Here is a 13,459-nt window from a genome sequence, read left to right as displayed (position 1 = left end):
TTTTAATAAATGGTTACACAATTTGCAAATGTGTGAGACTCTTGACAAAGCTCTTTTATGTTACTGTAGACGCCTCTGAATTCTGTCAGCAGAAATGCTTTCCCAGACTAACTAACGCTGCTCTATCTTTTTCTATGACCAGATTGATTATGCACAATCAATAATGGTTTGTACATTTGTCTTCTCTCTTGGGGCATCTAGGATACTGCAGGCAAGGTGCTCGACCGCTGGACCATCATGTCCCGAGAAGAAGAGATCATCACCCTGCAGCAGTTTCTGCGCTTTGGTGAGACAAAATCCATTGTGGAGCTGATGGCCATTCAGGAGAAGGAAGGTCAGGCAGTAACAGTTCCCTCCTCCAAGACAGACTCTGGTATTAGGACATTCATTGAAAGCAACAACAGGACCCGCAGCCCAGGGCTCCTGACACATCTAGAAAACAGCAGCCCATCGAGTATTCATCATTTTGAGAATATCCCCAACAGCTTAGCCTTTCTCCTGCCCTTTCAATACATCAACCCCGTCTCTGCGCCAATGCTTGGCTTGCCCCCTAATGGCCTGCCAATCGAACAGTCCACCCTTCGGCTCCGGGAACCCAGCCTTCCAAACCAAGGTGAACAGGTGGAGACCAGTGAGTCAGAGGTGTCCCTGTCACCCTTCCGCACAGGCCAGAGCCCAAGCCGCGGAACCCTGGGATCGATTAACAACAACATTGAACCCAAGACAGAGCCCAGCAACAGAGCATCACCCATCTCCCCAGCCCTTTCCACCCAGCAAGGTCAACAACAGCAAACACAGTTCCAGCAGCAACAGGGACAGCGAGAGTCCCAAAATCAATCTCAGCAGTCCAACAGCTTGAGTGACAACCAGGTCCACCACCACTTTGTTAAAGATGAGCAGTCTAAAACAATCAGCCATGCCTCTTTTTCCTCGAAAATGCATCGCATGCGCCGCATGGGAGCTACTTCTCGCAAGGGCCGTGTGTGCTGCACCTCTTGTGGCAAAACCTTTTATGACAAAGGCACACTTAAGATACACTTTAATGCTGTACACTTGAAGATTAAACACCGTTGCACCATTGAGGGCTGCAATATGGTTTTCAGCTCACTACGCAGTCGCAATCGTCACAGTGCCAATCCCAACCCCAGGCTGCACATGCCGATGCTGCGGAATAATCGTGACAAGGACCTAATCCGGGCCACTTCAAGCAGTGGTACGCCTGTAATCTCAAGCAGCAAAAATGGTGGCTTTACACTCACGAGCCCTGGAAGGCCACCACTGGGTTTCACTACTCCACCAGTAGACCCCATGCTCCAGTCACCCCTACAAAGCCCACTGGTGTTCCCTTCTTTGAAATCAGTGCAACCAGTTCAGCCAGTGCCCCCGTTCTACCGTACACTCCTCTCCCCCGCTGACCTCGTCAGTCCTCCAGTATCACTGCCTACCAGCCCCATTATGCCCACCACCACTAACAGTACCACCCTGATGGACCAGCAACAGCAGATCCTGGCTGCTGCAGCTGCGGCTTCACACAATAACGTACATGTGTCAGAGGCAGGACCCATGTCCCACCGTTTACCGACACCTACTACACATCAGGACCTCACCAGTGCTAACAGCGACCCCACACCAAAAAAGAAGCCTCGTAAATCTAGCATGCCTGTGAAGATTGAGAAGGAAGTTATTGATGTGGCTGATGAATATGAGGACAAAGATGAGGATGATGACGATAATATGAACCAAAATCATCACCATCACCAGTCGTCCCTTCTTCACAACAGTATAAAAATGAATGGAAATTGTAACATCAACAACAGTGGCAATGGTAATGGCAACCACAGTGGTGGTAGTGGGCAGCAATCCCCTTCTCAGGATGAAATGAGCCCAGGATTAGCTTTAAGAGGAATGATGAGACAGAGTGAAGATGATTGCAGAGAGGGGACTGGGAGAGACAGCAGGAGTGGAATGGACCTGCGGGGCTCTGGTGAATTACGTTGCATGGACAGCTTCACCTCTGAAGATCAGGACCATGAAAGAGACTTTGAGAATGAATCTGAAACCTCTGAGTCCAAGATGTTCTATCGCGACGAGCTCATGGATGTGGAGGACCAGCAGAAACACAGTCGGGGTGGAAGGGGTCTAGACAAGGAACACGATGATGAGGGTAGTGAGGAAGCCCATTTAAGAAAAGAAATGGAGGGCAAGGGCCATTCCTCACCTTCTCCCCATCAGCCCCCAATCAGGATCAAAGAAGAACTCAATGATCCTACCTATGACATGTTCTGCATGGGCCAGTATGGTATTTATAATGGAGGCATGGCAGCCGCCGCCGCTGCCGCTGCAAGTATGGCTGCACTGCACGAGAACTTTATCTCTTCGATGGGTTATGGCGCCAGTCCACCCAAATTCCCATCTTCTCATTCGCCAGAGGGAGATCCATGCTCAAGTCCTGACCCTAAGATCTGCTATGTGTGTAAGAAGAGCTTCAAGAGCTCCTATAGCATGAAACTGCACTACAAGAACGTCCACCTCAAAGAGATGCATGTGTGCACTGTGGCTGGCTGCAACGCCGCCTTCCCTTCCCGGCGGAGCCGAGACAGGTTGGTGCTTGAGCTTGCTTAAAATGTGTTTTAATTGTGAAAGTCACAGGTAGGTTCAATGTGAATAATGTCAATATAATACAGGTTTAAAGTATATATGTTGTGTTAATGAAAGGAAACAGGTTAAATAGATAGTAGGCTGCATTTTTGTGAAAGATCACTTGATGAAGAAAGTTCTTTTGATACAAGTAAATCTAAGACTACGCCACAGTATTTAATTAAAGAATGACACTTATTAGCATAAGCTATCACATAGCATATGTTTGCTAATGGAACACAAAAAAAATGACTCAGGGACATCTGCTCCATGTCAGTCAAAGTTCAGAAAGAGTAGGGTGTCAGAATGAGAAGTACACACACAAGCACTAGGCCGTACCCATCAGCCCTCCAGCTGCAGTGTGCTGTTTACTTGCCCTCACCCCCTCACCTTGTCACGGTGCGGTAAAGGCGCATATATTATCAAAGACAACAGTTTGTCAAACCACTGCATCTATTAGCGCATTAGGAGGTGAGGCTAGCCATGCTCACCTGGGCTTGTTAGCACATATCAGTCCCACACACTCACTCGGCAGCAGGCTGATGCTATATCACATGCTGGAGGTATATACACTTCACTACTGCCCTGGAATACGATACACACACACACACGAGCAACTTTTATGGGAGTGACTTGTAAGTGTTACTTTGTGTTAGTGTGAATTTCATCGAAAAATGGAATAGATATCAAAATAATAGCTGTGTATGAACTCATGTTAAAGGCTGGGTGAAATTAGCATAACTGACACATTTGAGATACCTTATGTAAAGCCCCACTAAAGTACACCTTACTTTAAGTGTAAAAAAGTGAGACTTAAATTTAGGGGCATGATACAAGTTATTGCATGTTTCCAGATAAACAATGAAACTGAGAAATGAACATTTCTTCAGTGTTTCCTCTTATTCACACTGAGGTTTTGCCCCCTTCAATCACCGTTACCGACTCGATGCTCCCCTTCCACCCCAAGCCTTTATCACATTTGTTGTTTCAGTGGCATCTGTTCAAAGCAATTGTTCGTTCATTAGCAGCATGTAAATAGAGCAGGTGATTCTGGGACTCAATTAGAATGGATACGGGAGGGGAACGGGGGGGCTGGGGGGGGGCACAGAGCAGGTGACAAGTTAGCGTTAGCGAAGGTGCAACCCTGCTGTTCACCTGATGCAGCTGTGCCGAGAGCAGCATGATGACAAGACGTGTTATTTTAGCATCCACTGCCTCAGTGTGCTCTTCTGCCACCAGTGATTTCTTTAGTTCCCTTCTGTTGACAGGGCTTTAGAAATAGAGAACGCCTCAGGCATGACCAGCATGCTGTGCAACACACAAAGCTTAGCTTTTAGTAATGCTGTAAACCAGTTGTTTGGTAAAAAAAAAAAAAAATCTTACCAAATAATTATCTAATCTAAAATTTCCCTTTTTCCATTTTGCATTTACTGGGTAATTTAATGAGGAATTCTTTCAATTTGAGAATTGGAGTTGAGCCAAAGAGTTCTGTGAAGGGAATTACAATATTTGTGATACTCTCTCACACACACACACACACACACACACTACAAGGCCACTATTCATCCATAGACATAAATGACAAAGTAAATATAAAGTGATTTGTCCTTTCATGCTCGAATCCCCACCCCACTGTACAGCGTATAGCTGTGGGCAGCTGAGACAGAAACACACGGCTCCGTCCATACCTTTTCAGTAGGGGAATAAATTCCTGACAGCACATGGGAAATATTACTCTGCCGCTGATTCAAACACAAAAGAAAAAGGACATTGCACAGCTGAAGGAATCCTAGGGCTTTGGGGCAAGTCAATGCACAGCGCAGGCTCTCATCACATCTGTCCCTGGGTAAACCTCTAATGATATAATGCATGTTTGAGTGTAATGGTAGCAATAAAAAGGGAGAATAATTTGGTTGTTTTCATAAGAGCATTTGCTCTGATAAGATTAAGAAACTGCATAGATATTTGCACAAAATAATGTTTCGATGTTTATTACGAGTAAATTAGATGAAGTCAAACTCCATTCTTTCTCTTAATATGATTGTTTTTCCAACAGTGTTGGCAGTATTAATAGGCAAAACCCTGGCAGCATTTCACCTCAAATGCATACACTTAATACTTAATAACACAAAGTAATTCTACTAAATAATAATAATAATAATAATAAAAATAATAAAAAATAGTAGACCAATGTTTAATTGTAATCTGAGGGAGGTAAAGCAGTGGTTATTTGGAGTTGTGTTTACAGCTGAATACTATAAGCAGCATGATAATATGCAGTGGCTTTCCCCGAGTATAGACTTTCCAGCAGCAGGAAAGTCTAGAATAACTCACACACATACTGTATCTGATTAGGCCACTGACTGAGTGAAAAGCCAAAGCACGTAAACACACCATCAGGCACGAGGATCTATGCCTCCTCTATCAAAGTGAAGAAGAGAGAAGGAGGAGTTTGATCTACAGAGAAAAATAAACAGTGACATTGTAGGGGTAGGACACTGTAAATGTGCAGCCATGGAAAAAATACTGCTGCTGTTTATTTAGTTTAGTTTGTTTGGATTCCAGCGCTATTTATTAGACTGTTGAAGGAACAGCAGATCTCACACACACACACACACACACACACACACACACGTGCATACATGGACGTGTTTAATTGCGATCCGTACACCCTCACGCACACACGCGTCTACAGGAAAGGGAAATTCATTGTGCCCTTGAGCAAGCATGTAATGTGTGTTTTGAGTGTAAAAACAGAGAGCAACATAAGTGTGTGTGTGTGTGTGTCTGTGTGCGTGTGTGTGTGTGTGTGTGTGTGTGTGTGGTTTTACAGTGGGGTGTTTTTCCCTGCCTCCTGGCTGCCTGCTGCACGGAGGTAAATGAGTGCATATTTTTTGTGGGGAGCATTGTGTTGAAGAAGGTGCATGATTAACTGCTGGAAAGATGCACATACCAGTAATCATTGCCATTATTAGCCTCGTTAATCCTATTTTTTTAACGGGTGACAAGACTTGCCTTACTAATGTCACTTTGAGCAGCCTACTTTGCTGATGTTCTTAACCTTCACTCCACTCTCCACTGACCTGTTCCTACTGTGTGTCACTACACCAAGTAGGCGTCCTCTTTCTTCCGCATTCCCATGGTGCAGGAGTGCGCGGCCCGTCGTGCCTGCATGGGCCACTGCAAACGGGCAGAGTGAAGGTTAATTATGCTGGAGAGTCTCTTTCCTTCCCTCTCCCATTCTCTTTCCGACTCCCTCCTTTTCCCTCGGTCCCTACACGGCATGTGGGCCCGGCTCTGTTGCTCCACAATCAGCTCTCTGTTTGTCTCTTATAAACAAAGGACATGCTGCTCTCAGAGAGAATATGTTAGCAAACGCCACTTAGCCTAGTAAAAACATCTGCTGATTAAAAGATGGAAAACTAAAATATAAAATTCCTTCAGTTAAACATTGACCGTTTCCTTGTGATGTGTTTTGTGGAGAATAAGGGGAATAATTTCATTCTTAAAGAAAGTACATACAGACTCCTTTTGTTATCAAAAGAATTCCATATAATTGCATATTTAATGTATGTTCACTCTTTCATTTAAGGGTATTCAAAAGATGTCTTTGTTAACGTGCTATTGAAAACACTGAAACCCTTGGAAGGAGAAATAATGGTGACAGAGAGTGATAAATGTTGCTAAAACTCTTGTCCGCCCACATGCACCCAAAACCTCATAACACACCCTGAACGACAGGAAAGACAAAGAACCGCTGGTGTCAGTTTAATACCACTCAGCTTTCCATCTCATTTAGACATTATGAGTCATTTAGTCGGCATATACACACACACACGTTTTCACACGTATAAACAAACACGAGGGCAAGGGCCATCAGATGATTAACGCCAGTTGGGACGAGCACGCACTCGCGCTGCCTCCTCTGCACTAGTCAAAAATGGGCTCTCTAGAGGCCTCCCCCATCTTTTGGGCGAAGATGAGACTGTCAAATTGGTTTGCCAGCCACATTACTGGCCAACAGGGAGGTGGGGATGGGGAGGGGGGGGGTTCCTGTAAGGAAAGATAGAACGTACCAAGGTGGAGGCATGGAGGTGAAAGGATGGAGGGGAGTGGGAAATGGGGCAGAAAGTCTAAATCTGATAAATGAAGGGATAAGTGCATTATACCCCCTGTGTGTAGATTCAGATGACTTATTTTGATTATTTAGGGCATGGAAGCGTTGCCAACACAGCAGTTAAATAATGTTTGTGCAAATAATCTCTCCTCTTCAGATTACACAGATATTAAGACAGAGGATATGTATATATATATATATATATATATATATATATATATACATATGTGTGTGTGCGCGTGTGTGTGTGGTGGTAACAGTGAATGGTTTTCCATTGAGCGATTGTTGTAACATTCTAACAATGTGGTGTGAATTGTGAGTATTACAATGGTTACTGTAGCTATAGTGCAGACTAATTACTGCATGATATTTAACATGTTTGACTTTAATAGCTTGAAACTGAGATAGCGATGGTTAACTTAGAGCTTATTAGCAGTGTGAAGGTGTTGTTTTAGCGATGGAGACATGTTGCAAAGGACCTGCCTACTTGAGCATCATCAACAGCATCCTGAACTTCAGGGCTAAACCGGGGGAATCTGTGGCTCGTCTTTACACCAGAGCCTGTGATCCGGTGACCCGGTGACCCGCCGCAGAACATGCATCCATCATATTTTATATATTGATCCGTGATTATGGCATTTCCCCGGACATTCTTGGAACATTCCAGCTTCTCACAGCCAAGTGTCCACATATGTATTTGACTAGACAGGGATACAGGCTCACTGCCACAGACCTTGAATCATGACTCTCATACTATAGCCATAAGCTAACACCATATGGGTGCAACTGAACTATCTGAGGATAAAAAAAGAACAAAGGATTTATACAGTCTTTTTGATCTAAGTCCTGCTATATGGAGGTAGTATATTTCCAGGTTTATGCACACACACACACACACACACACAGGTTTGCACAGCTATTCTTTCTTGGACACTGTATTGACTTCTGGTCCTGACAAAGTCAGTGTTTGCCAGAAAAGGTCCTAAAGAGGTAACAAATACACACACACACACACACACAATGCGCAGTGACAGCAACAGCCAATCAATTTGCCGCCCTCTCTCTCCTCAATGCTGACGATGCTCGAGTGGACGGGCTCCTGGTTGCTTGATTCACAGAAAAGGGTCCCTCAAATGAATGTATTTTTACCTTTTGCAGGACAATGTCGGATAGGGAAGTAAATAATTAAAGGAAAGGGACCCTTTTTGACTGCATCAACCCTGCCACTGCTGGTAAGCTCTACTATCCATTGTGACTCCATGTTTGCCCGGCCTGCTAAGGATGCCCCTTTTTTTGTTAGTTTTTTTATTTACATACATGTGCCCTCCCTGCATGGAAACCCTTCACATTTAAGGCACTGCGTGTTTGCATATTTTGTCATATGATTTACGTGCTGACCTCAACTGAGAGTAGTGTCTGTCCGATGTGACACTGGTCATTAGTTGCTTAAATGTCCTCTGTGTGTTATGCGGGGTTATTGTGACACTGTGTGCCGTGGGTCTCCCCCTTTTTTCCTTGGTTCAACTTGGCAGCTATGAAATTGGAGCCAAATGGCACTGAATTAGATTTTTCAAGCTCATTTCACCTTGCACTGTATAGCATGGCTTTGTATGCTAACTGACATCCTCACTGATTGCTTAAGCATGGCATTTAACTGACTTTCATCAGCTGTAGCACATTATGTGATACAGTTTGCTTTGTGTTTGAAGAAAAAAAAAAAAGAAATGCCCATCTTAATTAAATCCAGGGCTACATAAAGACATGTTCACTAAGGTGCTCGATTAAGCCGCATCCAATAGGGAGCGAATGCGATAATGCTGTCAGGGCCTAGTGCTAATATGCTATCCAGTTCCCCTCGATTATCACATTACCACAGCTCGAATCAATTGATAAACTCCCATTCAATATGGTGGAGTATTTAATTGAGTCAGAGTCTATTGGATTTGAGGGCTGTGCTGTGCAGACATGCTGACAGCAGTAAACACGACCAGGGCGCTCTCTCTCTGTCTGCGCTTTGTTAGTGTGCTTGTCTGTAGAGAGCTGCAAGGCAGACGTCTCTTTATGTTTGGGACTTTTGGTGGACAGTGATAATAAGAATATGCAGTGGTTCCTTGGTATGTAATCTCTATAACCTGGTACCATTTCATAGAATTGACATTTTACAGGACCAGTGCATAAGAATCTGATGGTGAGACTCTTTCCCCAGCACGTCAGGGAACTGCGGTGGCAGTTTTTGTGTGCGATTAGCTTCCACTTCAAAACTGAAAATGCATGCTCTGGCTGGTTTGTCTGTTCAAGCTGCTGCAGGAACACGGCAGCGCAACGCGACGGCTTCCGTACAGTACATACAGAGGGCTTGTTGTATTGTATTGACTTTATTTTAAAGACATTACACACATGTACAAACATTCATTGGTATTATGTTTAATTTCTGCCAATAAACCATCCTCAATGTTACTCACTGAAGCCTCAAGTACATGGATTGTACCGTTGTGGATATTGTCTATGTTCTGATCTACAACTGCTTTTTTGTTTACCCACATTAGGCACAGCTCCAACATAAACCTGCACCGCAAACTGCTGACCAAAGAGCTGGACGACATTGTCCTGGACCCCCAACTCACGCCACTGCCCAAGGACCTGCGGGCCGAGTTACTGGCCAAGATCTACGCTGGGCACCACGTGGGCTTGGACCCTGTGGCTGCGATGGCCTTCGGAGGTGCCAGCCTCGGACCAATCAGCCTGAACCATGTCCGTTCCCCCATAAGCAACCAGTATTCCCACCACCCTCTCAGCCACGAACTTAAGAATCACCACACCAACGGTTTCTCCCAGGGCCAGCCAGATGACTACATGGTGCTGGACCTGAGCACCACCTCTAGTGTTCAATCCAGCAGCAGTATCCACTCCTCACACGAGTCAGATGAGGGCAGTGATGAAGGCATCCTACTGGATGACCTAGAGGAGGAGGATGGAGAAGAGGATGAGGAGGAGGGCAACAGCGAGGGAGAGGACTGCTCCCAGCGAGCTGCAACAGGGCAACATGACGAGACTGGAGAGATAAGAGGACATGGTGAGGGGTTGGAATCTCCCTCCTCACCATTCCTCCTTTCATCCACCGGGGGCAGTAACGGTGGCAGCGGTGGGATTCTCTGCAACATCTGCCACAAAATGTACAGCAACAAAGGGACTCTGCGTGTGCACTACAAGACTGTGCACCTGCGAGAGATGCACAAGTGCAAAATCCCTGGCTGCAACATGGTGTTCAGCTCTGTGCGCAGTCGCAACCGACACTCTCAGAACCCCAACCTCCATAAAAACATGCCCTTCTCTACAATAATAGACTAAATAATGACTTTCTACTCGACCCTCCTGTCAGTCAGCCCACTCCTCCCTTCATTCTTCATCCTTATCCCTCCTCAAATTAGCTTTTAACCCCAGCCCAGGGCCATCAAGTGCAGGCTAAGTGCTTGTTTGCCTCCTGCCCATCCTCGGTAAGTCATAGCAAGACATTTGTACGTCCCTCTATAAAAATTCATGGACTCTAAATACAGTTAATTATTGTGACCTTGGACTTTTCCTCTTTGGAAGAACAGAATAACACTCTTGAGTGTGGAGTTTGGTTTTATTACAAGACTTTTTTTTTCATAACCCCCAGCATCTTTGCTCTCAAAACTGTTCCCCGTGTTTTTATGTCCATCTCCAAAGAATCTATTGAACCTCCTATTTGTGACTTTGCCTGCAGAAATAATAGAACTAAAAAGAGAAAAAACTTCTTGTTGTATTTGTGTAATGATAGCTTTTAAATGAACCCCCTACAAAAGCATGACAGCTTCATTTGTAAATAATGTCCCAAGAGGCTTTTGGTGTAAAAGAGTTGTGTTGATGGTTGTTTGCTTTTTCCTCAATCCTTATGGTTTTATGTTACAATCCAGTACAATACTTCCAGCTATAGGCAAGAAAGAGGTAGCATCGTACTAGCTTGATTCATTTATGTTAGCTTCAAAGATATGTTTTAAACTGAGTCCTAGGAAAAGAAAAGAAGAATATCATGTGACTTGCTTTTTCTACTTGTTAGATATTCAGACGTTGCCGGCATGCTTTTTTAGGCTCCTACACTGATATCATTCTCTGTATTTCTATTGATTTTTTATTTTTATTTTTTTTTCGTCTGTTTTGTTTATAAGCTTCAGTATACTAATTCAGTTTTTGCACTTTGCATCTATACATGGGGATGTGTAATATTATTATAATGAGGAGTTTTGCAATGGTGAGTTTAGGTGTTATTTGGGGTCATAGCTCGAGTGCCAAGGGACATGACAGTACCTTCAAATGACTTGTTCCAGTTCAGTTTTTGCACGTGCTCAGTTTCAAACACAAAACTAGAAAACCGGAAATCTTCCCCTAATCTCTGAAAATGTAAATCAGAAAGTGTCTCGCATCAATATGAATTCACGTGTGACTGAACATAAACTGCTGTTTCAAAAACCACAAAAGAACTAATGCGTTTAAGGAGAAATTTGCATAACGGTTACAGTTAACCATCACAAACACCACACTGACGAGCTCGTGGGGTGAATCTGTGCGAAGCGTTGTGCCGAAATTGTCAAAGAAAGCAAAGGAAGAGCTAATGTTTGTTCTCACAAAATGCATCTTCATGAAATATGACTGTCCCGTAGATTTGAAAAACAGAAAAAAAAAAAGATGAAATAGTCCTTCAACTGTGACCAAAACAAAAGTGTTTGCTTTTGTAAAGATGTTTCATTGTGACATTGTACTTAAATCATGCCCCGTTAGATTAATACGATGCACTTGAGTCTTAAATCTTTTGCTGTGTTATTTTTGGTATCACTTTCCATTGCATTGAGTGTTAGCTACAAATGTACTATATGAAAAATGTCGCCATGTTCCAGGCTGTTGGATGCAGCCATTTTTAACATGTCCATGACTGTCTTACGGTACAGATATTTCCAGTAACTGGGCAAAGTAGCCAAGGGAAGGGGTATTTATTGGTGGGTCATGTATCTTCATGGAAATGTATTTTGTCCAGTATGAAAATATTTTTTGTAAAAAGACAAAAAATAGAGATTGTTGCTCCGTTTGATTTGTTTTTCAATGTATTACCAACGCCATGTGTTACTATACAAAGAGACCTTCTCTTACTTGACTGGTGCTACACACAGAGGGGAAAATATGCAGTGTTATGTGGTGTGCTGTACAGTATTCACAACACCTTACATTCATAACAGTGTCGAGGCCTGTGTGTTTCATTCTTTTTGCAATGTGGACACGAACATTTCTCGTGGAAACCTTCATGTCGTTTTTTTTTTTTTTTTTTTGAAGATTACACCCAAATGGCACATGCTGTTTTCAGTCCTGTCTTCTCGGAGAGATAAAGAGAGCGAGTCAAAGCGCTGTGGCTGATGGAAAGGTTCCAGAGGTGGAAGGCTGGGAGGAAAGGATGACAGCAATGATCATTAAAAATCTGCTGCCTCTCAAGTTACCTGGAGGCGTCGCTGATATTACGGCTTCTTCTGTCTAATATCTCACATGTCACACACAGAGATTGCTGACACTGACTGGTCCTCAATGAAAATGACAGAAGGAGGGAAGAGAATGTGTGTTGTGAACAATTCATTTAGGCTCATTCAATTCGGTTCAATTCACTTTGTCTAGTCATTTTACCATGCACGTACGTATTCATAGTCAGAATCATTGGTGATGCATTTCAACTCCTTTTTCTCTTAGTCTGTCAGAGTGCAGTCGTTTGACTAAACCCTGCCTAACCCACTCCTTAAACCCGCCACTCACTTACCACCTCCACAGCCCACAGCGCTGGTCCTACAGGGACACACACTAATGCCGTATTTCCACCGGTTGCATCTCCACTAGACAAAAAGTACCTACTTCACGTGGGCGGAGTCATCACTGTTGTCCCTAAATACACCGCTCCACTGTTAAAGATTTCCCTGGTAGTTGTTGGAGATTTACCTACGTTTTTAGGATTGTTAAGGGGTTTGTGTGTGGGACGTCTCTGCCTGTGCCAATCACAGCATAGATACCTACTCAGCACGCTTTCTGAACCTTTTTGGAAACATTACTTAAACCTTGCCGTGCCGTGCCGTGCCGTGGTGAGGAGAGGCGAGTAGAGCCAGTGGAAATGCGCCATAATAGTGTATGCTTAAGTTCACCGGACGACCATGGCATAGGAAAAAGGGATGGGTGATTGCCTGTTTATCCCAAGTGAAGAGAACATGAGTGGGAGTGGGTTTCACTGAGGCACTTGCTGCCTCACTCACTCACTCACTCACTCACTCACTCAGTTCCCCCGGCCCTCGCTCTGGCGGAAATAAAAAAGTGCAACTCCAAGATCCCTGCTGACAGCTGTCTCACACACACACACACACACATACCATTCACATATACGTCCTAGTTACACAACTATGATGACATGTTAACCTCGAGTGACAGAGAAGGAAAGGGGCAAAAGTGGATGAAACTGACATTTTTATTCTGTTATGGAGAGAAAGACATCCTCTACATTTAACTGTAGAGGAATTAAAAAACAAATCTAGATTTAATTGAGCTGTACTTACCCAACATTTTTTAAAACTTATTTTAATATAAAAGGGGTGTGACCCTGAAGCTTTTTCTTTTTTTTTTACACATTCCTTATGTTGTGTTCTTCTCGAGCAGCAGCTGCAG

At 43.9% G+C, this 13,459-nt stretch overlaps 1 protein-coding gene across 1 annotated transcript; it reads left to right on the top strand.

The window, feature by feature from the left end:
- The first annotated feature begins 205 nt into the window (after nucleotides 1-205).
- bnc2 (basonuclin 2) lies at nucleotides 206-12,276 on the top strand. The gene is made up of 2 exons (XM_044029266.1): nucleotides 206-2,600; nucleotides 9,301-12,276. Exons 1-2 carry the CDS (start codon nucleotides 238-240, stop codon nucleotides 10,100-10,102), a joined length of 3,165 nt encoding a protein of 1,054 aa, XP_043885201.1. The 5' UTR covers nucleotides 206-237; the 3' UTR covers nucleotides 10,103-12,276.
- Nucleotides 12,277-13,459: the final 1,183 nt, after the last annotated feature.

This window comes from Solea senegalensis, linkage group LG6 (genome assembly GCF_019176455.1).
Source record: "Solea senegalensis isolate Sse05_10M linkage group LG6, IFAPA_SoseM_1, whole genome shotgun sequence".
Lineage (NCBI taxonomy): Eukaryota > Metazoa > Chordata > Actinopteri > Pleuronectiformes > Soleidae > Solea > Solea senegalensis.
Note: the sequence above shows the minus strand (reverse complement) of the source record. Positions and strands in the feature narration are given on the sequence as shown.

What these genes read in the sequence shown, in the direction of transcription:
- bnc2 (XM_044029266.1), top strand. Translation starts at nt 238, where the DNA reads ATGTCCCGAGAAGAAGAGATCATCACCCTGCAGCAGTTTCTGCGCTTT. An exon ending in TCCCGGCGGAGCCGAGACAG is followed by an intron (nt 2,601 to 9,300) that starts GTTGGTGCTTGA and finishes TACCCACATTAG; the next exon opens with GCACAGCTCCAACATAAACC.